This window comes from Lonchura striata, chromosome Z (assembly GCF_046129695.1).
Source record: "Lonchura striata isolate bLonStr1 chromosome Z, bLonStr1.mat, whole genome shotgun sequence".
In the NCBI taxonomy this organism is placed as follows: Eukaryota; Metazoa; Chordata; class Aves; order Passeriformes; family Estrildidae; genus Lonchura; species Lonchura striata.
Window position 1 is genome coordinate 13,503,775 of NC_134642.1, and position 27,611 is coordinate 13,531,385.

The 27,611-nt window shown below is 40.7% G+C and overlaps 1 protein-coding gene across 3 annotated transcripts in view; it reads right to left on the minus strand.

Moving 5' to 3' along the window:
* IQGAP2 (IQ motif containing GTPase activating protein 2) overlaps nt 1-27,611 on the minus strand; it is a 123,279-nt gene that overhangs the window by 84,719 nt on the left and 10,949 nt on the right. For all 3 annotated transcript variants that reach the window (XM_077790218.1, XM_031507283.1, XM_077790217.1), the window contains exon 2: nt 16,858-16,957. In XM_077790218.1, the coding sequence (XP_077646344.1) occupies nt 16,858-16,957 (100 nt within the window). The remainder of the gene's footprint in view (nt 1-16,857; nt 16,958-27,611) is intronic.

A 27,611-nucleotide genomic window follows, 5' to 3' on the forward strand; every position in this document is an offset into this window, starting at 1 on the left:
GCTTTTCTATACAGTAGGGGTCTCTGTTTTTCAAACACTATTTGATTAGTCTTGTCCTGTTCACTTTAAAGTAAACTAATAGCCACTAAAGTGGCGATTCAGTCCTTTACTGTAATGCCTATCTTCAAAACAAAAACTCCACCATAACAATGTGTTTAACGCCATGTTTTTAACTGTCCAAATTACTGTAGCAAGTTACCACTTGATTGTCAGATATCTTGGTTATACAAACTGTTTAATCTGACATGATCAGAAGTTGTTTAATCTAGGGTTCAGTGACTATCAGGTCTTCGGCACGCCAAGAAATGTGCCACCAAGAATGGGCAGACCTCGTCCCTCTCTGCAAGTTCCCCACCAAGTACAGAGCTGTGATCTAACAATCACCACATAGCTACCATAACTGTGTCGATAGTTATAGTGCATGTAAGCTAGTTTAAAAGACCAAAGAATGCAGTGTGCTTTTGCAGTTCATTATTAGATGAGCATACAGAGCTTACAGTTCAATATTTGGGTGGAGCAGAACAAAGATCATCTTATCCTTACAGAAGTGAGCACTCAGCACTTGTTCTGAGGGAAGAGCAATGTTTAAACTGTACTGATTCAAAATTCCAAAAATTGTAAAGAATTATTTAAAAGAAATAATTATCATTACTAATTTAGCTGTTCATGGCACTACAGGAAGTATTAGCACTGTACCTGCTAAACTAAGAGAGGTTAGAACAAAACTATGTCCTGGCAACTATCAGAAGCCCACCATGGGGCAAGCCTACATTACCTGATGGTCCTGCATGTTGTCAACTTCCTGCACAGCATGTCACCCCCTGAATTTTCATCCATCCCTTTCACCACAGCTCCAATCTGATTAGACTCATCTCTTTCTGCCCACTTCACAAGTACACTGCTTTCAATCCCATCTCTCTATCCAACTGTGCGCCTGAGGCAAAGAACAGTTTTTCATCCTCTGAAGAATCAATCTTCTCCCCTCATCCAAAAGGCTACTCTCAGTTACTCATCTCCTCCTTCATTGCTTTTCCATTTTCTTAGACTGCTTGACTGTTGCCTGTCAGGGCAGGCTCCGGGGAGAAGTTTGCAGAGTTTGCTGTCGATGTTCCTCTTCTCCCTGTATGGGTCTCCCCTGCTCCCCTACACCATCAACACATGTTTGCTTCTGCTCTTCATCTGGTTCCTTTCCTTCAAGCTCACACTTGAATTCTTTTGATGTCATCCTAGTCTAATTACTGACACAAAGACTATTCATGACTTTGCCAGCTGCTTTTCCCAGGACATACTCTGAGGCTAAAGCAGATGAACAGCAAGACAAAGTCTCTTCAAATTCAGGAACAGACTTTATTATCAGTGTCTAGGGAACTGCACCCACAAATCTGTCTCAAACACTCAGCCCAGCTGATGGAACATAAATGACCATTCAAATCTCACACTCAGAATAGCTTTTCATCTTTCCCTTCCCTATCTCTGTTGATGAAACCATTTGGTTATGGTATCATCAGAGAGCATCTGAACATCATCTCACCTGTTTTTTTTTACCAGTGCATGTCTATAAGTATTGCTATTTCCTCATCCAAGCCTCATGCTTTGGCACTCAGTGACAGTAATAAACCATCTGTACTGCACCATGTTCAAAAGTTTTCATTCTCTGCCTGCCTAGCAGAAAGCCATATGTGCTACAGCAGTGCCATACTTGCTGTGCAATGTCTTTTATATATACCAGGACAGGATATTCACTGTATTCAACCCTAATCTGTTCAAGTAGGTCACTCAGAGTTCAGTGTAGCACACACCACTGACACAGAGTATCTGGAAAACAATATTTCCCCAAATACTCTGAAAAAGTATGTCAAACATAGACCTCAATCACATTAAAAAAAAAAAAAAAAACCAGATTTAATCAGAGCAATAATTTGTCAAAGTCAGAACCTTGATATCTGTAGATGTAGATCTTCAGATGCTAGTAAAGCACTTCCAAAATGAAACTTAGTGGGAGTGAAAGGAGAAAAGTAGCAGAAAAAAAGAGATTGGACCCCTCTGCTCTGGTGAGATCCCAGAGTCTGCAGTGCTTCATTCAGCTCTGGGCAGTCCCCAGGACAGGAAGGACACTGACCAGCTGGAGCAAGCCCAGAGGAGGAGCTGATTAGAGGAATTGAGCATCTCTCCTACAAAGAAAGGCTGAGAGACTTGGGTTTGTTCAGCCTGAAAAAGAGAAGGCTTAGAGGTAACCTAAATGTAGCCTTCCAATACCTGTAAGGTACCTACAAGAAAGATGTATATGACAAGGGAGGAAAAACTGAAAGAACAGGTTTAGATTTGATATTGGGAAAAAAATCCTTACTGTGAGGGTGGTGAGGCACCAGAACAGGTTGTCCAAAAAAGCTGTGGATATCCCATCCCTGGAACTGTTCAAGACCAGATGGGGAATGGCTTTGAAAAGCTGGTCTAATGAAAAGTGTCCCTGCCAAAGTTAGGGGGCTGGAAATTGATGGTCTCTTATGTCCTTTTTAACCCAAAACATTCTGTTTCAGCAGCAACGTTAGATTTGTATTAAAAGTATTTTAGTTCCTCCAACACACTCAGTCAGTGGTAAAGACTTGCAAGCTGTAATTCTTACGTACGAGAAGAACAGAGCTATGGCTGACTTCAATGAGGAAGGCCCAGAAATGCACATTAAGAAGTTAAATCTTAGAGATTGCATTTTTTAAGTTTTAGAGAAAAGGTATTAATGGGCTTCTTAGAAACACGGGCACATAGTTCTTTACTATTCACATAATGGAAAATTGTCAAACCTGCTGAATAAAAGCAAGTCAAATGAAACAAAGCTATCAGTCTCCTCTCTGTATCATGGCACTTTCCCAGTGAAAAAGGAAGAAAAGATCTGGATTACTATAAAGCACCTACTGACTGTTTCTTACACATTTTTTCTTAGGAAAGTAGCAGGAGTCCATCTTCAACTCACATTATAATTCAAAACACTTCTTCCAGTCTCCAACCTTGAAAATCTACCCTGGGACAATCAGCTATTTCACAAGCTCTTAGGAAACTTCTGCAGATCAAGTGATAATTCTCTGATGTGTCTTGACAGGTTCACATCAATTAATAAATTGTAGTTAGAAGTCTTACCTCTAGGAAAATCCTGTACAGTTCACTGATAGCACCATAAGCCAGCATAGCTAACACAAATGAATTATGAAAAAGGATCATTTTTATCACCAGCACAAGCACTTTTGACCTTTAAAACATGACCTCTATTCAAGGCAGAATTGTACTTTAAACTCATTAAGGACATATTATGTCAGGGTACTTCATCATGATTTCTGAATGTGTGCCTTGAGAGAAACTTTCCAACAGATGATGCAGCAAGAGAAAAGATGCCTGAGGTTATTCAGTTTTTTGGCTCCTTGATAAGACTCCTTGGAGTAATATGGTCATCATGAAAACATTCTGCAAACACTAACTCTATAGTATTTCAATGTTTAAATGTCAAAATTCGATGAAAGCAGTATTGTGCAAAAGCACTAACAACTGTTATTTTAGAAAGTGCTTTATCAGGCATTACCAAAGCTGTACTTCTAAACAAAGCAGTTTTCTTGTTTTACTTCCACGCTCTCATGCTTGCCAAACAGAATTTTTACTAGTAGGCAGCCATGTGAAAGGATTCACTGCCTTGAGGTAATATATCCCGTTTTAGACTACACACATTCTTATTTTAACAGCAACATTCAAAAAACCGAATGCTTCACATCAAATGTTTTTAGACCTAGTTCAGGTAACAAATCTGCACACACTTTCCCCTAATCCTTGCTCTGCCAGTCATGAGAAATTTAGAGTTTTCTCTCCTGTAGCAGGAGGAAAACCCCAGCTGCAGATTATTCTTCTGTACCTGCTTCATCCACTACAGATGCTCAAGCAAACCCAGGCTGCCCTCCTTACTCTGTCCCAGCACTACATATACCAGCACAATTATCTGACCTGAAACAAATGGCTAAGAGAAAGTGACCACAAAGAAAAGTCAGGGGCTTTGTACACTTGCTTCTTTAAATGAATCTGAGAAGTGGAGCACCTGAAAAAGAAGAGCAAGTAATTCCTTCAGTGCCTTTTCAGCACAGACATCAGCCAAGAGCACTTTTTTTTCCAAAAAAACAATGGACTGTTTTCCATGCATGGGAAAAGCACAAACATTTCATTTTACAAAACCTCTTTCTTTCACCTTATTCTGTCAGATTCTTCACTTTCTTTAAAAAAAAAAAAAAGGACTATTTTGGTGGACTACCTTTCTGAAAGGCAAGAAATCCATTTTAGTTTTATTTCCACCAGTTGTTGGGGGGGGGGGGGAGGCGTGTGGGAGACAGGGAGAAAAGTGTTAAAAGGAATTTGCTTATTCTTGAAAAATCCTAAATGAACTTCACACTCCCTCTCAGTCCCAATCCTTGCCATTCCTGTAAACATGAGAAAAAGACTCAGATAAAATCAAAACATTCTACAAATTTCTTATTATGCCCTTTTGGTTGGTGATGAACCATAAGCCTTTTGTAGATTGGAGGAAATTTTTCATTACAGTCACCTGCTTATTCACATCTTGCATCACATGAAAGGCCACACAGCACATTCAGCATTAATTATTAATCCAATCATGTTATCAAAGTACCAGCTAAGCAGGATCTTCAGAGAAGAGACAATTCCTCTGGTGACACCCAGTTCATACAGTACAGAAGCATAATAACTATAGAGCCTTGTGAACTCTGCCCTGAGACAGTCGCTTTTGAAACACAGAATCTCGACACTGATGTAAATCAGAAGCACTGCATGCATGTTTTCTCTTTGAACTTGCTGGAAATTATTGGATTGCTGAAAATTCTGCAGTGTAGGTATCAAGGCTTTTAGGAGGCCTGTAAAGCAATGGCAGAGTTCAGTCCTTGGTTTTGAAATCTAAAGACAAACCACAAGAAGGTGAAAGTGCTCAGACATGAACAGATCAAATTCTTTCTGCACAAAGGATGAATCCAAACAAAAAAAATGCATGAAGTATAATCTTTTGCCAATTACAGATTGGCAGAATACAGATACAGACTTTTTACTTCCTTTGCTGAAAGCAGAACAAATACAAATAATAGTTTTGCTGACCCCAGGGAATATTCAGTACATAAGGAGCCCTTGACAGATTTCAGAGGTCTCAATTCAGCAGCTGCAGTCTATCACCTCTTCCTTGCCATCTTGGGTTATTAAAGGTCAATCTTGTTAAATCCTCCACTTACCCCTGCTTTCCTAGTCTTTTTTTTTTTTTTTTTGCACTGTAATGCAAAATTCAAACTTTCATTAGACACTTCTACAAAGGTCTGAAAATGCAGTTTAATGAGGGTTTTTAAAATTTATTATGGTCATTATTGCTATCATCATTATTGTTATCATCATCACTACTGCTATCATCATCATCATTTTTATAATTAAAAGGTTGGGTACTTGAAGAGGCTCCCCAGGATATTGGCCACAACACCAAGCCTGACAGAGCTCAAGAAGTATTTGAATGACACTCTTAGGCACATGGTGTGATTTTTGGGATCATCCTGTGCTGGGGCAGGAGTTGGACTTCCATGTTCCTTGTGGGTCCCTTCCAACTCAGGGTACTCTATGATTCTATGATTTCCCAAGAAGCAAAATAATTGCTGTTGACATTGAAAATACCACTGCAATCTCAGCCAGTAACCACCACAGCAAATGAGTTACTCCCTGCAAGTTTCAGGCACTGAAAACTTAAGCAGACACGATTTTTCTTACTTATATTGTTTGTCAACACTAAAGAAACAGAAGATGCTACAAAAATAATAAGAAGTCTCCCTATACTCCTCAACAGAGTGTAAGTGAATAAGCTCACAAATAAGTAACACTTCTGGGATAAATTCTATTCTCTCCTATTGCTTCTCAATTAGAAAAACAGTATGTGCTACTAACCATCATGTGATATGACTTTGACCCTGAGGAAGTGAAGAAAATGTTGAAATTGGAATCACAACAGAGCTATATTTACTTAGGAAAGACAGATCAAGATCTCTCTCTGTCAAGACAGAAAGCTTTATACACACAGAAAAAAGAATAAATGTTAATACCTTTCAATACTTCACCAAGACTTCAAGTAAAGTGTAAGCTCTCCCCAAAATAGACAGTAGACATCCCAGTATTAAGTATTATAGTAATCACAAAGTTAGATCAGGGGTCTCATGGAAAGAAAAAAAAATGGAAAAGAGACATGAACAAAGGATTTGAAAATACTGTAAAAGCATACTATTAAAAATTCAAAAATCAGCAAACATATCTCCTTCAATGTCAGTACTTCAGAGAAAAAAAAAAAGCAAACCATGATTTTTCCCCTCTGCCAATAGCTTATGTTCAACATTAAGTGGAATTTTGATTTTTGTTTTTTAAAACAAAAAGTTGAAGATAGTGTGCCTCAAAAGTTACTGGGTGGATCAAGTCAACACTTCCCTATTCTGTAGATGTTAAGCAGAAAAATGGGAAGCCCTAAAACCCAACTTCAGTCACGAATTCCATTGAACTCTGTTCCAGCAAAGAGATTGCCAGACCAAGGCCTGGCACTCTCCCAGACACGCTGCAAAGTAAATCCCATATGACCGGGTCTGTACATCAGGCTAATGCAGATGTACTTGAATAAAGCACACTGTGCTTTCCTTGGATCACTGCAAGGGAGGGGATGCAATCTGCAATGTGGAAACTGTCAGGAAAGAAATACATACCAGCTTTTAACATCTACTGATGTGACATCGTTTCACTGCTTTGTTTCTTTAATAGAGAAAAAGAGTTTGGCACAATGTGTAAACAGATATTTGATTTTTGCCCATTTTAGAGCAGCCTGTTTGACAGCCAAGCTTTAAAGATAGTCCTTCCACAGAGTGTAACTTACGATGCAGTTGATGCCTTGAGCCTTTCTCCAAGGCCAGTGACAGGCTGCCCTATGGGCAAATGTGACTGGCATGCTGCAGCATCCTCCAGATCCCCACCCAGCCTCACATCCCAGGAACAGCAGCCAGGGTCCATAACCTGCCTGCAGTGGTCTGCCACAAATTCTTCCCATGCTAAGCCTCCTATCTGGGGTTTTTGCACATTTCCAGTGAGCTATTTCCCTGTCTTTCCTTGCTCCCACAGCTTCTTTTATTCTATGCACTGTCAAAAAAACCACATGAGTGACCTGAGCATAGCTGCAACACTGTAGGGCAATTTCTGTGCAGTGGGATATGCATGCCTGCAGGAATTCCTGTGGGTATTTTATTGTCTCAGTGGACTAATTCTGCCTTTGGACCTACAATAAGGAGACTTAGAGAACATATGACAGCTGTAATGAAAATAATTGAGTTTAAGTCAATTTCATCTGTTAAAAGAGTTCCTCTAACACTCTTATGGCATCAAATTTTAAAATTCATCCACCTGCTTTGATGGCAAACAAGTTTTAAGAATATTTAACATGCTATAGTTGACAGAGGACTTGAGTTGTCAGACTAGCTTTATCACTTCTCTTGTCAGGTGAATACAACACCAATAGCCCATGCAGGAGCAATAAAAGACAGGATGAGAACAGAGTCTCTCATGTTTGCTCTCTGGAAAAGTGAGCAGTGTACTCCTGCCTTACAGGAATTGCACATTTTCACAATTACCAATCCATGGACTCTCATCCCAGGACAGTCAAGCTGTTTGTCCACTGGACAGCTGGAAAATTATACATGCCATTAGCCATCATCCTACCAGAATAAATCTACACTCAATGCCACAGGACAACTCACTTGTCAAAACTTACCAATTCAATTAAAATGATAAAAAAAAAAGCCCTGTAAGATGCTCTCCCTTTTAAGCTAGAAGAGCTGCTACACTTGCAGATCGTGGAGGTGTCGTAGCATTTATAGACACTAGAAGCTGTATGAAGTGTACATCCCAGCACGTAAAGCTCAAGAGCAGCCCCTTCCATTCACTTGAGAGTATTCATTAATGACCCTTTCCCCCAGACTCAAATTTGTCAGGCTCAAAACCCATTCACAGTTCAGTCTCTGCTTCTGAAACCAATTTCAGGCCTTATTGTCAGGAATGGTGCTAGTGTACAGTAGAAACGGTGGAGTGCATTAAATGTTTAAGGCCATGTCCTGCTGCCACTGCTGAAACAGACGATCAGTATCTCACCTCTTTTTTTGTGCCTAACACAAGGCTAATTCTGAACACATGCACCATATAACAGCAATATTTGGACTACCATTTCTCTTTTCACAAAAGAGGTAACTTCACAGCTTATCTTTTGTCTGTCTGTTTGTGAATTGATATCTAATAGCACCAACCACTTTATATGAGACACCAGTGAGCTCATATGATTTAAAACTGCAAAATAAAAATCTTGACAAGAAATTTTTTCCCTTATGTTTCAGATAAAACATTCAACTGAATTACTTTAAGTTGTACTGATTCAAGAATGCATGTCAGTGCCACAGCTCAGTTGAAAAACAAATACATCACTTAAATTTTCCAGGGGATGGTTTGGCTTAAAGAATCTTTCTCCCTTTTGGTGTTAAATCTGGGATTGAAGAGATTACGCTGTCTTCTTGTGCATTACAGAAAGTGCATAAGTAATTCAAAGAAAATGGAGAGCTGGAAAACAGAAACAATGAACAAAGCCATTTTCACAGGTCTCCCTAATCTGAGTGAGGTGCAAAGAATCTGAGGGGCTTACATAGCCACACACAGAGGTCTGCACATGCCTATCTAAATCTAGCAACAAAAATAGCAAAAAAAAATTATGGGAGGCTGTCACATTACCAGTCTCAAATGACAGTGGTTCCAGAATATCAAGTGCTCTGAGAAGTGTCCAAGCTCCTACAAAGTCTGTATAGATTCTTATCTGCTCTGGGACACTACTATACCTCTTAAGAGACCCTTGAATTTAAATACAGGTGAATACAAAGGCATCTTTAAAAAGCATATGAATCATTGAGGCCAACAGCAATCAAAAGCACCATACAGTGCACACAGTTGAGCCACACAGCTTCACAGCCCAATCAGCCCAGTTGTAAATCTGACCACATATTGCTTTAACAAGCAACCACACCCCTTGCAGAGGAACGCCACTCATCTCATGATGGGGAACACTGGTTGTGCAACAGCTCTATCTACTAACACAGGATTCACATGGTCTGTGGCCAGCAATGTTCAAAGCCAAAGCAATTTCCAGCATTGCTGCATTCTTAAATGTGAGATACGAACTGCCAGAGTGCTCCTTTTCTTGACAGCGAACGGTTGAGATATTTGCAACAGGAGTGATTTTCAAAAGAACCCAGACTACAATCCTCAGAAATTGTCTTATTCTATGAAGTGTTCGCTTGCAGTATCTAGAAGGCAAAAGCTGGATGCAATGGCATGCCTGCACATTCAGTGAGCACTGATCCCTCCAGTCCTTGAGCTGTTTTTTCCATCCAGAGCTGGGGATACAGCACCACACTGGCTTTTTTGTAAATCTAAACATTCATTGGACCAATTTTAGGACTTTAAGTTTCAAAACAGTAGTTAAATCATAGAGATGTGGATTTCTAGCATCCATGAAGTAATAGCAAAAGCTTCCTGCCCTAGCAGCATGTTTCTTGTGAACAGTCATTTCTCATATCCAATATTCAGTAAGATCCCATACACACCTGTGGGCAGCTCACTAGCATCAGTGGTCAGTACACAGTAGTGTTATAAAGGTTACCACATACAGCTGCTGACCCATCTCTTCTGATCTATGAAGAGCTATTCATACCTCTCCACAACACTTTCTACTGGAACCTGAATAAATACTTCTTCCAAAGATTAACAGCTCTCCAGGACACGGTAAACTGAGAAAGAACGATCTCAACATGTGAAAAGTACACTTCTGCAAAGGGGCTGTTAAGAAGCAAATTCCTTCAGTCCAGGTAATCTCCTCCTCTGGTCCAAGGCAAATAGGCAAATGATGACATAAAGCATTTTGAGTACTACAGTAGGGATACAGTCCAACAAGAAATGTGCCAGGGAGAATGCAGCACTCTCTGGTCAGCAGCTCCAGCAGCATGGCATGCAGCCATCACAGTGGCACAGGCAAGGCACACAAGCACTGCCACACATGCTGTCACCATTCCATCATTAACACACAGGGAAGCACAGGCCTTGGCTACTCTCAGGTAAATACAAAACAGTGCAGAAGGACTTACCCAAAGGTCAAGAGCAACACTGAAGTCCTTCAACACTAAGCAAAAGATGTCCTTCCTTCCCATGGGTACTGTCACAGTTCCTTTCCAACAGCAGCTTCACATGACTCTTAAGCAAGGTGCAAACCCCAAGCACCTTTGCTATCTCTAATCCCCAGAGCTCTGTTCCTCTCTACACATCTCAGCCCAAGCTTTCTTTTAGCAGCCTTCCAGATATGTAGTTTTGGGTTGGTGATGTACAAGCACCCCTGCCAGTATCCCTACTCCTTCATGCGCTCCTCATGGTAATGTAACAACTCAGCCACTACTGATACCTTGGTGAGGCCACCTCAGGTCATGCTTAATGTTAACGAGGAGCCACCCAGGGTGCAGAATGAAGCCACTGTTTTGACCTGACAATTGGGTAGACTTCTGAGTGGAATATAAAGTCAAAGAAGCTTTCTAGTTGCACCACAGATAATCCAAGATGTAGAGAAGAAAGTGAAGGAGAAATGAAAATGCTGTGTGCTCTCTTGGTGAAACTTAGCCTACAAACATCAATACACAGGCAGCAGAACATGAACTAGCTTCAAATTTGTCAGTCTTCCATTAAAAAAAAAAACAAACAAAAAAACCCCTAAAATTCCTTTTACAAGACAGCAGTGCCTAAAAGAAAGGTGGAAAACCTTGAGAAAGAGAACTAACAGGCTCTGAAGCAACTATACTGTCAGCTCCAGGGCATGCTATGGGACAAGTGCCACATGGTTCAGTCTACAAAAACAAAGGTCACCATCCATCATTGCTCAGCATCATTATTCCACAAGTATACACACTGAGCAATGACCCATTACAAGTTACCTCAACGTGCCAGTAAGGAGGTCAATGCATCCTGTATAGAAACTAGCACAAAAGGTTTCTCTTGCCTTTAGAACTCACTATCAAGACTTCATATGCAAATATCTCTATCCAAGCAATTATTGCATTGATTGATACCACTGACATCACACTTGCATACAAAAATTCTGGCTTATCCACATAATTGTATAACTCTCCAAAACAAAATGCTTTTTTTTTTTTTTTCTGGCAGTCTAGGTAAGCATGCTGAGGACCAAGACATGAAACAGCAAGTATACTTGTTGATCAGTACTTCTGTGTAGACCAAGATACTTCAGCAATAGGTATAACACAGCTAACACAGGTTTCCTCAAGGAATTTCACCTCATGACACACCCTAATTTCAAACATTTGACCTTCACAGAGGTGCTGCCAGCCACAGTCACTAGTACTTTATTTGGAAGGCAGAGGTGGGGAGACAAAATTCAAATTTACAATACAGTAGTAAGACTACCAATCCCAAATTAATTTTCTGACAAACCCATAAGAAACATGTTACTGAGAAATATTTTAATATTTTCTGCCTAAAATTAGGTAGTTTTATAGCTAGATTACAATATTTTATATTTACTAAGGGCACAGGTCTTTAAATATTTCCTGTAGTCTGAAAGTATTTGAATAATATTAGTTCACTCATGACCTGCCAAGGCTGAATGGTTGCCATAATTTTATTCCTGAAGAAAGAGCAACATGAAACCTGGCAGACTTCCCTTGTAGTACACCAAGTCTTTGTAGGACTCTGGTGCCTTCCCCAGAAACAGTGACCTCCTTAGCCACCCTCCCTGGTCCCACATGCCTGGCAATTGAGCTTTCTGTTGTGCTATGGTACTGCAAAACTTTTGGCTTTAACAAAAGGAAGCACTTCAGGGTTTGACCTTTTAAGTAAATTAGACTGTAGGTACATTTTTATTCAGCAGTTCACAACTGTCATATCTTCAAGCAATACTACAGTTAGCCATTGCAAACCAATAAACAAAAAACAACATTATGGAAGAAGCAGGTTTTGGAAACAAAACAGGACAATTTGTTTTTCTATTGAAAAGAAGTTGCAAAATAATGAGAATTTACTTATTCAGCATAAAAAAAAGACTTCCCAAAAATAAATTTCCTGGATAGCTTTCTTTTGCTGTATCATTATTGTCTTAATACTGAAGCTAAAACTTCAGTGTTTTATACAAGTTACTGCCTTACTGAACAGCTGAGCAAGAAAAAAAAATGTTCTGGCAGCTCTGTTTATGAAATTGCAGAATATGCTTTATGAAACAAAGTATATTCCATTTCATGCAGGGAGAGTCAAGGCAAGTAAAATGAGAAGTTCCATGATTCAAATTCAATCTTATCATAAGAAGGTATAATTTCTAAAAAGCCAAGAGAAACAGTATCTACTTTACTATGGATGATTATAAGCCTAGCCAGCCACAACACATTTACTAAAAATCTGATTTGCTTTGTATGCCAAAGTTTAAATCACAATTTAAATCCTTGAAATCTGTATTATCTTTACAGTGCAGTAATTACACATCAGCAGAGACAAGCAACAGCAAAAACCAAACCCAAGCCAGAATTTGATGTGCTGCTTATTTCCTTTGGAAAGGAGGATGCTGTGGCCAATATTACTTTTCCCATATTAGGGCTGGGAAAAATGTGGGCATGCACCTGTTAAATTCACATAATTCAAGACTTGAGAGCTTGTGATACAGCTGTTTATGCCCACTTTAGACCTTTTCTATTTACTAGTATGATTTTCCAAATTATACTGGATATCAGGGCAACATCTGGAGGGCTTCTATTAGTTCATCCATAGCTACACTTCTTGAATCTCTACTCCTAATTGTATATTCTTGTTTTTTTCTTCTCAGAAGTTCAAGGAAATGAGATGCTATCAATTTTTTGCTCCTTTTGGTTTTTTGTTTAGTATGCAAGAGACTTTGCTTAAAGGTAAAAGTAATAAATCAAACAATATATACCAGCATCCAAAACCTCATTTTATCAGATGTGCAATCTCAGGCAGAAAGGGGCCCAGCAATCTACCAAAAAAAAAAAAAGATTCTTTCCTCAATATCAAATATAACACCCTATCAAACTTTACTGACCTCTGCAGATATTACAACCCTGCTCAATGCATTTAAAAACCAATTTCCTATGTTGTATAGGTGTAACAGATACTGTGGCTAGCTCAGAAGGTATTGGCAGAAGTATCAGCTACCAATGACAGGATTCTTTTTTCATGTTGAACCTTTAGCCAAGTTTTTATTAAAGCTGGGCTACTGTAAGTAAATATGAAAACAGTAATTTGAAAAACAGCTGAAAGCACACATTCTTAGCCTATTTAATTAATTCTGGAATTTTAAAATGTAGAGCTTCTACAATATACTGTTTTCATTACAAACATGGTGAGAAGCAAAATATGCCTCCTGACATAGTCCCAGTCATGTTCTGCCTGATCTTTTGCTATTTATTGTTTATTTTAGTATTTATTATTCCCCAATATGGACAAAAGCACATCATATTTGCACACAGTTGATTATCTAAAACAGTATTTGCTGCCATTTCAGCAGCTGCCAATTGGAAAAACTCACCTTGACTTACTCATTCAGTCTATTTATTGTCATTGATATCCACAGTGTTATGAATATTAAAAAGTCCTCTCCAAGCACTCAGGACAGATTAAATATGCCATAAAGGCAGTTCCAACTCCCAGATTCACCCAAGAAGGTACTGCTGTGAGCAAGCAGGCAGCAGGCAGAGCTCTGGGTGGTTTCACAACCAGCTGCTGCACCTGGGGCTGAAGGCACCATCCTGCCTGCTCTGACTCAGACCCACTGCCACAAGCATGCAGCAGGGGAAGAGAGCCTGCACATCCCGTGGGTGCTGCTGCTGCACTGGGGAGCACCTAACTGGGACCCCTCCATCCAGCAGCAGCAAAAGTTGCAGATGCCTGTCACTTGGGATTGTTTCCTGTGAAAGCACTCTCTCAGTGCAGCTGAAGGGCAGGACCCACCATGTGCTGTGGAAGAAGCCTACACTCAAGCCTCTCCAGCTGGTCTCATTTGAATTGTCACCCTGTTGCTCTCTATGTTGCTTTCCAGAGTCCCCAGTTTTGTTCAGGCTCTGTAGTGACAGTGAAAATGATATAAGTGTGCAGGTACAGATAAGGACTGCATATCAGCAAATTTCATCCCTAATCAAGCACACAGAGAGAATAACCACACAGTGAGAAGCAATACAGGACTTCCTCATGTTTCTTATTTCTCCAGATTGGTGCTGCAAAAAGCATGGTAATGCACCTTTGACATCCAAGCCTGGGCCTGGCACTAGCTCAGCTTCCCTGGACAACATTAGTCACCTCCTGGAAAAGCAGGGCAAGGGGCTACAGAGCTATGAGACACAGGCATTTTTATTTGTTTCTGCAAGCTTTTTTGTAGCTGTTTGTTGCTGGGTTGTTTTCACAGTACCAAGAGTGTCTTGGGGCAATGTCCCATGCTACAACAAAATTACTTCAGTGGTTCTCTGTTAAGGGAGAGGATTCCCTCACACTCACACTCCTTTTTTCTCACAACAGCTCTGTCTACCCAAAAGCACTCCCAGGGTTCCCACCACACCCTGCATGGTCACCCTCCCTTCCTACTGAGCACTGGGACCAGTGCACTGAAGCAGAGGAGGACATCCATCAGCATTGTGCTGCCACAGCAGCTCCATCCATCACAGCCCAATTCCTTAGTCAGGGAAGTACAAAGCTCCTTACACTGCATCCCCACCTTATGAAGTAATAACCATTGAACAGTACTAGTAGATACTGATTTTCCAAACAGAGACCCAGAAAAGCTTCCAGGTACCTAACAACCCTGGAAGTAATTGTACTGGATATGAAGTCCCATCACGGACTGCAGAGCTAAAAGAATGTTTCATTTAGAGAACTGCTAGTGGCAAGAATCTCTATGAAAATAAATACCAGGAAGGGGAGGAGGTTACTCATAGCAGATGCTATTTTAAGTCATTAATTGTAAAAATAATTTCACATCTCCTTGTGAAATATCAAGGGAGCTGCTTCAAGTTAGCTAGAGGACTCAATTTCAAAGTGACAAGCAGCCCTGGGAAAGGGGAAGGTTGAAGACAGCCAGGAAGAAAAACTAGTCATGATATCAGCAGAAGAGAAAAGGTTGAATTTGGAGACTAGATGCCATAGGACAGCAGATAGGCGAGTTGCACCATACCAAGGAAAAAACTTGAGTGAAATCAAACCTTGACTCACTGAGGTTTGCTGATATGGTAGACTTGATCTAACACCTCCACAAGTGAAACCTGCTCCCTTCCCTCTCTCCAGTGTGCAGCTGCACCCCATCCTCTTCCTCTTGCCTGCTCAGATTCTCCTCTGACCCCTTGATCAGACCAGTCAGCTCACTAAACCACACAAAAAGCTAAGAATTCCCTTCACACAGCCAGCTCGGCAAGCTGACTCATCTGACCGAGGGCAATCTCTTGCAACTGCACAGTGGTGGCAGGAGCATGTGGAGCAGGTCAGTCCTCCCGAGTAGCAGGATGACACTTGCCATCTTAAATATCTAAACAGAGAACCACTGCAGGAGAAAGAGGAAGAAAGAGCAAAGGAGGCAATATTTGCTACACCAAATGGAACAATGTAGTGAAGAGGAAGTAAGAATGACTGATTTTTTTAACAATGCCCCTAGGACAAAACCATTGGCAGCTATTGAGAGGGAAACGCCTGGATTCAAGGCCCAGAGCACAATTTAATAGTAATTACTGACTAAAATACACTGGTTTAAACCATAGCAAAGATGCTACGCTTCATCTTCCCACAAAGGTTTCACAGCTTGCACTACTAATCACAGTTCAAGTTTTCTTTTCTCAATAGAAATTCACAGGAAAGTCATCCAAATACAGTTTTTAAGTAAAAACATCATCATCAAAAAACACAGAGCAGAAGCAAGACACTACCAGTGGTGCCAATAACAATAGCATGAATATAAGAGGCATCTTTGAAAAAGTCTGATCAGACAGAATATAAAATAGGCTTTTATATATAATATTTGCAGCACTTGAAGCTACTTCAAAAGCACAAGGCTATTGTACTCTGTTTCCCTGCTCTCTAATTATGAAAATGTTGTTGAATATTTGTTTTGAGAATGAAGTGAACATAGCACAGTACATTTGCACAAAGGGGATCAAAACTCTGTGCACTTTCAAATCAGTGTTTCATCTTTGTTGCTCCAAGAGATGCTGTTGCTGTCCAGTAGGAACTGAAGCAAGAGCAGAGTTCTTATCTTATTGCCCTGCCTGCACTTACCACTATAGCACTGAGATGATATCAATCATTAAACCTGTAAGAGCCCAGGTGATTTTCTGCCATCTTAGCAACCCGAGTCTCTCCACAAGAACTAGCACCAAGAAGGGAGTGCAGCCACAGAGCCAGGGACAAAATTATTTGCCCAGTTAAGTCACATAAGCCTGACTCAGCTACTCACAAAATTACAACCTTGTGTTTTTGTATCTAGCCCCTACTTTCAATGAAAATGGACACCACAGCCAGTTTCAGAATGCTGTCTTGATTATTTCTAAATCTTTCTTCAGAGCAGACTTTTCATATTGGGCATTAGTTTCTCATGCTGAGTGCTATGATACTCCAGTATTCAGTTAATACAAGTAATTCAAGATGTTGAAACAAAAATTATGATACTCAAGAACACAACAGGCCTGAATGCCCGCCTTTAAAGGCCAGAAATAAACATGCTTTTCATTTACTCACCTTTTTGCTTCTTCTAAGTGGCACAGATACTCATAAGCAATATTCTGACGCCTCCTCTCATCCATTTCCTCTGCAGAAAGCCTTTCATCATCCACAATAGCTGCAAACAGAAACCCATATCAAGTTATACATGAGCCCAGGTGATTTTTAGAACAATTTTATTTAAAACCTGGGTGAATTGCTGAAGAAGGGAAATAAAAATAGTTATCACTTCTCTTTAAAGGAGTCCTTTTATGGTATGCACAAAGATGTCCAAGTCACCAAGGGCTTTCTGTTCTTTCTACAGAGAATTCCTCAAGTTTCACTTCTCCAAGACCAAGCATGTATTGCTCTGAGGCCATTGCCTGGTTTGGGGGCAGGATGGAGCACTCATGGCTGATAGAGCACTCAAACATGGGGTGCTGAGGCTGGGAGCCAGCAGAGTTTCAGCTTACATATCCTCAGAAGAGTTTAAAGACTCTCATGAGGAAGCTCAAGGCAAGAAGCAGGTGGAGCAGCCCCATGCTAAGCAGATCCTCAACAAGAGAGACAAAGACAACAAACACACTGCAAAGGTATCTCAAGGACACACATGGGAATTGGCTGCCACTTCAGGAACCTGAGAGACTGCAACATGCTGAGCTGCCTCCCACTGATGGAGGTGACTACGGTTGTAATCAAATGAACCATCTGTGGTTTCTCCTATTTACTGCTGCAACTTCATCACCTCCTGTAAAAACACTCTCCCAGCCTATTAAGGATGTCTGTGAACATTTCCAGCTGCAAATCACCCCAATTATTTACAGCTACTACCCAGTGAGTGGTCCTTCTCTACTTATAGAGTACAGAGGGGGCCTCTGAGAGCAGGTCTCCAATTCTTCCAAATGTTTCTAGCAGCGAGTCTGAAGGAGCATACTGTTGTGCTGACTTCTAGATGAAGCAGTGAGACTTCTGTAAACAGCCTTCAGTATACATCAGTTACCAAAATGATACCCTATTTGTACTAAGCTGAGTTTTGGACTAGGTCATCTTGAAGGGATCTTCCAACATTGATCATTCTGTGAAAAATGTAGTCCTACATTCTTTCATGTTTTCAGTCATATGCTCACATCACCTCTCATGCCATACCTGGCAGCCCAGGGGCTGCATCAGTGAACCAGAACAAGGGGCAGCCCTTGCTAAAGAAATCTTTCTGGGAGGATTGGCTCCCTGACCTGAGCCACTGCATATTTGCAGGCACCATGGTGCAGGCACAAGGAGGGGATGGAAATGCAGGGCTGGACTAGCTGCTTTCTGTGACATCCCACGAGCCAGTTAGCTGAGAACATCATGACACATCCTCCATAAAGAAACACAGCCCCTGCTCCTCCTGAAATGCAATGTGATTTGTAAGTTCCATTCCCACAGACTTGTGCCTGCCACAAGCACAGACTTGTGCCTGCCACGAGCAAGTTCTCAGCTTTTCCCTGACAATTGCTTCAAGTAGGGGATAAACACTTTTAAGTAATGGATACAGGCAACTCAAGTAAAAGGCACTTTAAAACAGCAGGACTGGGTTTTGCAAGTACTTGCATACCTTGAAACCTGTACCTCAAAAAAAAAAAAAAAAAAAAAGAGACAGAAATTATGTCACATGCTTTTACTGAGGACACAAAAGAAATCACACTACGCACCCACATTTTGGGCTGATGCTACTGTACATTTGTTAAGGTCTTGTGTAACTGCTTCAAGCTTTGTAGTTTAAGTTTGAATGATCACATGGGAGTTGATATCTCTCATCTTCCTTTGCTTTTAAGATTGCTCTTCCTAATTACCCAGATGTTTCATACACCAATCAAATAAATACATGTCTTGCTCAGAGTTTCTTTTAAGTCTGGTAGCTCCAATAAGCATGACTCACTCTAAAATGAGCTCTCAGATACTGCAATCAGGATATCACTTGCCATGAACCAAAACATTAGTTTGGAGGCAAACATGGGACGCAGATCACAAAACACTATGCCTAGCCATGGAGGCTGCTCCAATACTGTTCTTGCCCTCACCACCACCAGCACACCCAGACAGGCTGCTCTCGACTCCATCACATAGCTCCTCTGCTGCAGAGGGCTCCTGACTTCCCAGAGCAAGGGAAAAATACTGACCAGCACCACACTGAAACGTAATGTACACACTGAAACATAATGTATAATTTTATTACTTGCAACACTGCTATCAAGCGCCCCTTTTCAAAAGGTCTCTCAGCTATCAGTGCTTTAAGTGGAGACAAGTGCTGTCAGAAGAGCCCAGCTGATTGTCCCACTTGGCTATGGTCCTGTCAGCTAGGGTGGGACAGCCAATACCAGACCAAGCCTTCATCCCCCACAACAGCTCCCATGCCCTGTTCCTTGTAACTTGTTAAACAATTGTTTACTCCTGCCCTCCAACTCAACACAGCCATAAGCAAATCAGAAAAAAGGCAGCTTGTCTGAATATAGGTGAAGGAAAACCACATGACCCATTTAATCAGTCTAGGAATTAACCTGAATAACATTAATGCTTTGCAATTTAGTTCTGGGTCTGCACATCCAAAGATGCCTCCCATCCCCAACAAAGGTATCCTAGATCAAGCAGCTCTGGCCAGACTCAAATCCCTCATTAAATTATTTGCAAAAATTGATTCAGAGAGTGGATGAAGCCACCAACAGACATTGCAGAATTGTAATAGTTGTTCTGCTTTAAAAACACTGCAACAATGAGAGGTAAGGGCAAGATTCAAAAACAAGTTACTTGTATACACACTGGGATAAGGAAAACCTAGCTCCTTTCTGGAGGGTGTATCAGCAGCTCACAAGTTGGAAATCAGGCTTCTTTTCTGCCAGGGCCAAAGCAGCTAATGTTTCTGGGTTGGATATCTGAGCACTGAAAATACAGAGTACAGGGAATGCCAACACCTACAGTGCTAATCCTGGGAGGAGTCTCTTCTGACACCAGCCTCCAACAAGTCTGATTATACACTTACCCTCCAGCATATACTGGCTTCAAAGCAACTGTGCTATCACATCAAGAGTGGTTGCAGACTTTAGAAACGGAAATGACAACCTGCAGGTGGCCTCAGGACTGAGCTGCAGAGGCAATTACTTTGAAGGCTTGGGTTCTTAAAGTCTAGTCTATAATAATATATTTTGGCAAGGGCTTCAGTCTTTGACTAGAGCCCTGTGTACATCTTTCTTCAAACATCCTGAGAGTGCCCATCAAGCCAGCCACACTAAGTTCAATACACAAACAAGTTTGGTTTGGAGACAGAAAGCTCAGTCTTTCTGCTTAACAGAGCAAGTATTAGTCAGAAGACCAGGAAGATTGATGAAAGAATAAACATATTTCTATATCAGTAACTTTTTTAGCTCACAACAGAAGAGAGTGTTGCAATAAATGGTGTTACGTGGCAGAGTAATCAGGGCTGGGCTTCACCTGAGGATCTCTACCAAGCAGGATCCTGACACAAGATCTTCCAGCTGAGAAGATCCAAATGCCATAGAACAAGGCACACTCTACATGAAAGCTATACAGAGGGGAAAAAAATCATCTAAACAATATCTTATTATTAAATCCATTAATTACGTGACTTCAAATTCAGAGGAATTCCCTTAAAGAGGAGTGCATCTGGACAACTGACAAGAACTAATAAAAATGCTAGCCTTAAAGCTATTTCAATTCATTTTAGATGTTGACACCCTGTTAGCCAAGAGTCAGTAGACATAAAACATGTGCTAAGGCACCAAGTTCACTCACAGACACTTCTTAGTGAAAAAAACACTAAACAATGTGTGTTTGAAACACATGGAACAGTGAGCAGTACTAAAACTTACATTGCAGCACATGGGAGATTTATTCTGGTTGTCAGTACAGCACACCAACTTTCCAATTCTTCCCACAATTGATTCAACAGAAATAAAGGAACATTCTACTGGTAGTTTCCTACGTATGTATATTCTACATATTTAGCACAAAAGTAAGTGCTTACCAAGGAGTTTCCTAAATTGAAGATTTGGTCATCTTCTATCAGCTGACACATTGTACTTACATGGACCCTCCTCTCCTAAAACTGCCCCGTGTAGGCAAAATCTCAGACTAATTGATGTTTGGGGTCTGGTTGTGAATTGCAAAAGTTTCTGATGCGCCCTGATCCAAGATAGCCACTCCAGTTGTTGGCAAATTCTTGGAGCTATGCCACTTGCTGACCACAGAGCTGAGAACTCAACCCAAGGCACTCCATGACCTACAGTCAACATGGGCCTGCAGGATTTACTAAGTCAGACTCGGCAATAGGAGACAGCATGATAACATTTCAAATTTCTGATTTGAGCAAGTTCTCAGAAACAGAGCCACCACATCTGAAGATGCAATATTATTACTGAAACTAGCAACCAGCCCAGGTGCACAAAGCCACTGGAGCCATGACCTTACTAACAGAATCCAGAAAGAGAATCAAAACTTCAGGTTCACAGAGATGTGGTCACTTTACACAGGCATTTTAAAAACGAGTACCGTCTCTCTAAACATCATCCAGTTCAGGGCTCATTTTCATATTACAACCATGACAAGGATTTTGGAGGTCCCAAGATCACAGAGATAATTCACACTGATACCGAGTTTACTGGAAATCTAATCACTGTTTCAGTAGTTCACCACCCTTAGAGAATTTTCTTGATTTAATCTAAATCAAGAAAATCTAAATCTATCCTCTTTCAGTCTGAAGCTATTCCTGCTTGTCTTATCACCACCCTTATAAAAAGTGCCTCTCCATCTTTCTTGTAGGCCACAATAAACTCCCAGAACCTTCTTTTCTCCAGTCAGAGCAACCCCAATAGTCTCAATCTTTCCTCACAGGACAGATATTTCAGCCTTCTGATCATTTTTGTGGCCTCCTATTCTGGACCTGTTTAAAAGAGCAGCATCCTTCTTACATTGGGGCACCAGAGCTGGATGCCATACTCCAGATGGGCTGTTATGTGGCTGGAGTGGAGCCACTATAATCACCTCCCTTGACCTGCTGTTCACAATACTTTATGTTTGAATTTACACTAAGAGATGTTTCACAGGTCTAACTTGCAACAGTTTGCAAATTAGTTCTTGGATCCAGGGATTGTACCTTTAAATGGTGCTAAACTTAATATGTAACAAAAGAGTATGCAAGGAAAAGTAATATTTGTTACAGTTTCTAAATACAAATTTATGGAACAATTTATAAGGCATAATCCTTAAGTAATTCAGGTATAGCCATTTACCAAAGAGTTTTTCTTATCTTGGAAAAACTGAAGCTGGAAAAAAACCCCTGCAAAACCTACAACCGCACTTAAAGCTTCCTGGTCATTCATTTTCTCTCACACATATGACTATCTGCAACAGTTCAAGAACAACACGTGGCTGCTCCTAGCAGGCAGACCCTTTAATAAGGCATTTGCCAGAGGCATATCAAAGGACTTCTTACACTGAAGGCAAAGACAGGAACAGAGGCTTTTATTTCCCAGGGCCAATCCCCCTCAATTTCCTGCCACCAGAGACTTTTTCCCATGGAAAGCAAGACATGAGCAATAAGGAGGCTTTTGGCCTCCTCTTTTGGCACCACAACAGGGAAGTTCAATGAACAAGACAAAACAGACTATGGAGAGAACAAAATCCTCTTACGGTGATAGAATAGAATTTGTAAAGTCAGGGACAGGGAAAGAAAAAGATACAGGTGTATATATAAAATGCTGGGATAAAAATTTTTCATGAGAGTGTTTGAATAAAACATTAGCTAAAGCACATTTCACAGTCTCAGCTGTCTGCTTTCTGAGCCACACAGTAAGCAAGGCCAGGCAGTGTTTCAGTCCACTGGCAAGAAGTTCTGCAAATTCTGTATATACTCCCCTTACATCTTACTGCCCCCTTCTCCCAAGCTCTGCCTATATCCAGTACCCCTATCCAGTATTCGTCCAGTCAAAAGTGCTCAACAGAACCATTCTCGAATGAAAACAAAATCCAGGGAGCCTTTCTTGCACAAAAATTTCTGACTGACAGTTTGCTGGCCATAGCCAGTCCCAGTGATAGCTGAGACCAGTATAACAGGCTCTAGGCAGCATCCCATTTATTTCTCCCTGTAGTGTGAGGACCTTAGGCATTTGTCACCACAATTCAGTGCTGTAGCTTCAAGAAGAAGCTACTTGCATTTTAGATGGTCACAGTGACTTAAAACCTTATGTAATGAGAGAATATATAGCTATCTTGTCCTAGTTTGAAAAAGGCAAATAAATTCATCTTTTGTGCCTTCCTTTTATTCCTAGTAAAATTTATGGAACTACAACTCTCAGATACCTAGCACCCCACGAGCACCTGCCTTGGCCAGTTCAACTCCATGGCTGCTCCTGGTTTGGCAGTTCATGTGCTGCACCAGCCAAGCCCTGTACATGGAGCAGGTTGAGAGGGCAATGTTCTAAGGCAGGCTCACTGCTCCCCAGCCTGTTCTTATTGCAACAGGACAGGAGCTCAGGCACTGCCAGGAAGCTGCAAAACACAAGGGAAAGATACACGTACAGATATCAGAAAAACAGTTCTCAAAGCTACAAGCAGATGGAGTTCCCCCCGAGCCTCCACTCCCATATCAACTTGCAGGTATCCAACGTAATGATTTATTAAATATGCAGAAGAAAGTGTGTCAACTATAACAATGTGAACAGAGATAATTCAACAGGCTACTAAGAAAAAATGGCTTTACAGCACCAAACACCTACTACAGGTGTTCCGTTATTAAGGTGTTTTGTACCTACAGGTCTATTGTTACGATGGAAGTTATCTTTGGATGAAAAAAAATTAAGACTCTGATGAAAACAGCATTCTATATTCTTCTGTCAAAAAGTACAATTGCAAGCAAATAGCATGTGTCTCACAGCAATGAGACCAGATGGCCTGAACATTTTTCTGTGTCTCCAGCTAGGGGCATTCAGTCCATTCCCTGAAATTTGCTCAAAGTATGGTCTCTAGACAAAGGCAGACACTGCAAGCACTAAAAAGCCTACAACAGCTGTGAACTTGGAGGGCAGATTGACATGAGAGAGTAGACTAATACACTTAATTAAAGAGGGGAGTCTTCAATATGTAACTTTTCAAATGTTTCCAACATTGAACTACTCTCTCCCTTAAAAATTGCTGTATCTCTCCTAATTTTGTTTTTCATTGTTAAAGCATGCAGGCTTGTATGCTCAAACAAAAATATAAATGCATCTTCTGGCCAGCAGATAGATATTATCCACTCTTACAAATTGTGTGTCACATAGGATCTCCAGGGCCACTGTTCTGGACTACATCTAACTGCCAGACACTGCACAAACAGGGAAAGCAAACACACACCATTAGCATGGGAGTGTTGAACACAGACATCCAGTAAAAGACATCCTGATATAAAATTAAAAATGTTTGCTAAACCAGTCTTTCCCCTGAGCTTTCCCAGAGAGCCTCATTCCTGTGTATTTACTTTCCCAAGTCCTCCTCTTCCTCCCATTTCCTTGATAAAGGTCTTATTTCAGTCATACATATATGCTACCACAAGGCCAGCCAAATCCATTTACAGATACTGGGTGCTATTGCAATACATGGACCTTGGGACTGCCATACAAGGGGACAGTGATGCAACAGCAACCACATTCCATGCTCCTGAACCCAAGTGTCAAAACCACTTAATTTCAGCCAGACACTGCCAAAAGTCTGCAGGGCTCCTTAGACATGTCTCAAGATAACTTCAATCCCCACAAAGTTTAGAAAAAGTCTCATTTAACCACAGACACAAGTTGACTTTGGCATTAAGTGACTACATGTGCTGCCAGAAAGTTTAACATTCAGTTTTCTGCTTACAGGTATACACATCCTGTACTGTGCTTTTAAACCTCCAGCCTTCCACAGTATCATCACATGAGACTTCAGCAGAGGTAAATATTAAAAGACGCTAAGTAGTTCTGACATTATCTTACTGTTTGATACTAGAGCATGGACATCTCTTTCCTAGTATGGTAATTTAACCCTGTGCAGAAAAAAACCATTGCATTTTATCTTGACTTCATTATAATTGTTCAGTCTGTTTGGAAGAACAAGGAGATAAAATAATGGAATTGCAGGAAGCAGATGAAAACCCAACCATTTTAATTTAGCTGCAAGTGTTGCCATCTATGATTACAAACATGGAATGCAATGTATCAGCTTGTTGCTCAACCACTTCCACCAACATTTAACTGCTGGTCTCACTGTCTGCAGCACGCTTGGTGTAATTGCTTAACAAAATTGTAACTGTTTATCTTTGCATGCTTCGCTAGCTGGTCAATTCAAGTCACAACAGGTTTTCCCAGGATTGAGGTGCTCACAAAACACCATTTAAACTCTACCACTTTTCTGTGACCTTAAACTTTTAGGTCAACTTAGACAATTGGCCTTAGTGCTCTCCACTCTTTTTTATTTTAACACTCTTTACTCACACTCACTATTTACTAATAAACCCCCAGTCTAGGTTCCCAAAAAAGTCACAAGTTGGAGGAAGCACCCACACTGAGGAGGCAGTGAACACCAATTATAAGCTATTTCTTTCATTCACAGGCCATACTATCTCCACATACTTCATCCAAATGCATTAGCATGGCCAACCTTCAAGGCAGTTTTCAGAAGCTTTCTTTCTCCAGAGATTAGTTAATAAGAAATCAAATAAAGAGTCAATGGCTCCTTTACCACCTTTATGCATTTGCTGTTCTCTTAAATAAAGAACATGTAATTTGAATTCTATGTATTTTGACACACTTACCTTTTGTTTTGCTCATTTCACTGGAATTACTTTAACCTGTTTGCTTTTTACTAGTAATATACATAAAAATCCTAAATAAAAGAGCCCAAATTTTACCATATGGATTGTATTTTCTTTACATTTTACCTACTGTGACCTCAATTCAACTTAACACAAGCAGACTGTAAATAAAATAATGAGAAAGACAGTTTAATCTTGCCAGGCAAGATTATGCACTACGTAACTATGAAAGACAGAAAAATGCTAGAGTCTATAATGCACCTTGGTATGAGCCCTGTAATTAGTTTTAGTCAGAACACAGATGCAAGTCTTTTGCCTAAAAATGCCAATCAGACTTATTTCTACTATTAGGCAGTTTATATTTAATTTTTCTCTGAAGAGAATTGCATATGAATCAATAAGTCAGAAGTATACACACCCTTACATAAAAGGACAAGTAATTTGTGATCACTAAAATACTGTGATGATGCCAAAAAAAAAACCAAAACCGAAAACAACTAATCCAAAAGACATTCATCCCTATGCAAGCAGTTGGAATCAAGAGTCTCAAACAAGTTATCACGAAAGGTGACTGTGCATGCAGCCTTCTGCAGAACCCCAAAGGCAACTTTCATTGTGTGTAATCACATCACACCACTGCCTGAGGCCACAACCACACCCACCAACATTGGTGGCAGGGCAGAAAGACACTGCAGAAGTGGAGTGGAAGAACAGGAAAGTGGGGCTGGAGACCATCAGTAGTAAGGGCAGGGCACAGACAGAACTCACTACAGTGGCAGTGGGAAATCCAAATTCAGGCTTGTCTGTCCATTGTGTGTTCACACACATTGCTACCCACACCACGCCTCTTAGCTATTTGCACAGCAAAACCTCTGACCTAGCAACAGTAAGATCACCCTAATTGATGCCTCAGCCAACACACAGGGCCAGAATAAAGCACCAGGCTTACTGTGGCAAAGAGGGACCCTACCTGAGAAAGGTAGGCATGTTTGACAAGAGCTACTGATGCTTCACCAAAGGCAAAATACTTAAAATGAAGAGCATAACACAAAGGTTTTCTTCATCTACTTGGTAGAAATTCAAAAGACAGCCATTGAAAACAGTAGTTAATTAAGATAATGCCCTGCAAATACTGCAAAGCTTTTCTGGCTAAGTCAATACCTTGTTAAATTTCAGTCTTGAAAATGCAAAAAAACCCCACCTGTATTACAGCTTGAGGCCAGAACAGTGATTAGTAAATACACTTGTAGCAATCCTCTACTACCCAGGGTCTGGTTAGGGAAGGCTACACTTGAATGCAAGAAAAGAGGAAGACAAGAACAGGGACAGGGGAAGTGAAAGAGAGGGGAAGGGTTGAACAACTCAGACCTCCTGAAAGAAGTTTGGGAGGAAAGAGTTACCAAACGGATTCAATATTCAGATCATTGGACAGCTGAAACCAAAAAGCTTCCTATCACCAAACTCTCAGTACAGTAACCAACTGAAAAAAAATGTGGTAATGTGTAGCTCAAGGAACAGAAAATAAGGATGACAGGCAAGAATCCTGGAATAAAAGAGAATCTGAGGAGAAAGCTGTGTCTAGGTCACTAAGTAACTCATACTGCAGACTTTTAGGAGTCTTGATCTGAACCATGAGACTCCAGAGGACTGAAACACCTGTCTAGGAAAAGCCATAGAGAAAGAGCACCACTTAATCACTGAGTAAACTGGAAATCACCATGAGAAAGTCTGCAGTGTAGAAGCCCTCAGCCTTGACATCTGGTCTTTATTCTTCTTTTGACAATCCATCATCTTCTGGTTCTTTCACAGCCAATCTTTTGTAGGGTCCTTCTACCAAGGTCTGAATAAACCATCTGTTCACTTTTTCCACATTCTGAAAGGAGCTCCAGAAAACACCTGAAATGTTGCAGCACATTTTTCCTTCAAGGTACAAATATAGGCATGTGAATATACCATGAGATTAAACTGCAAGAGC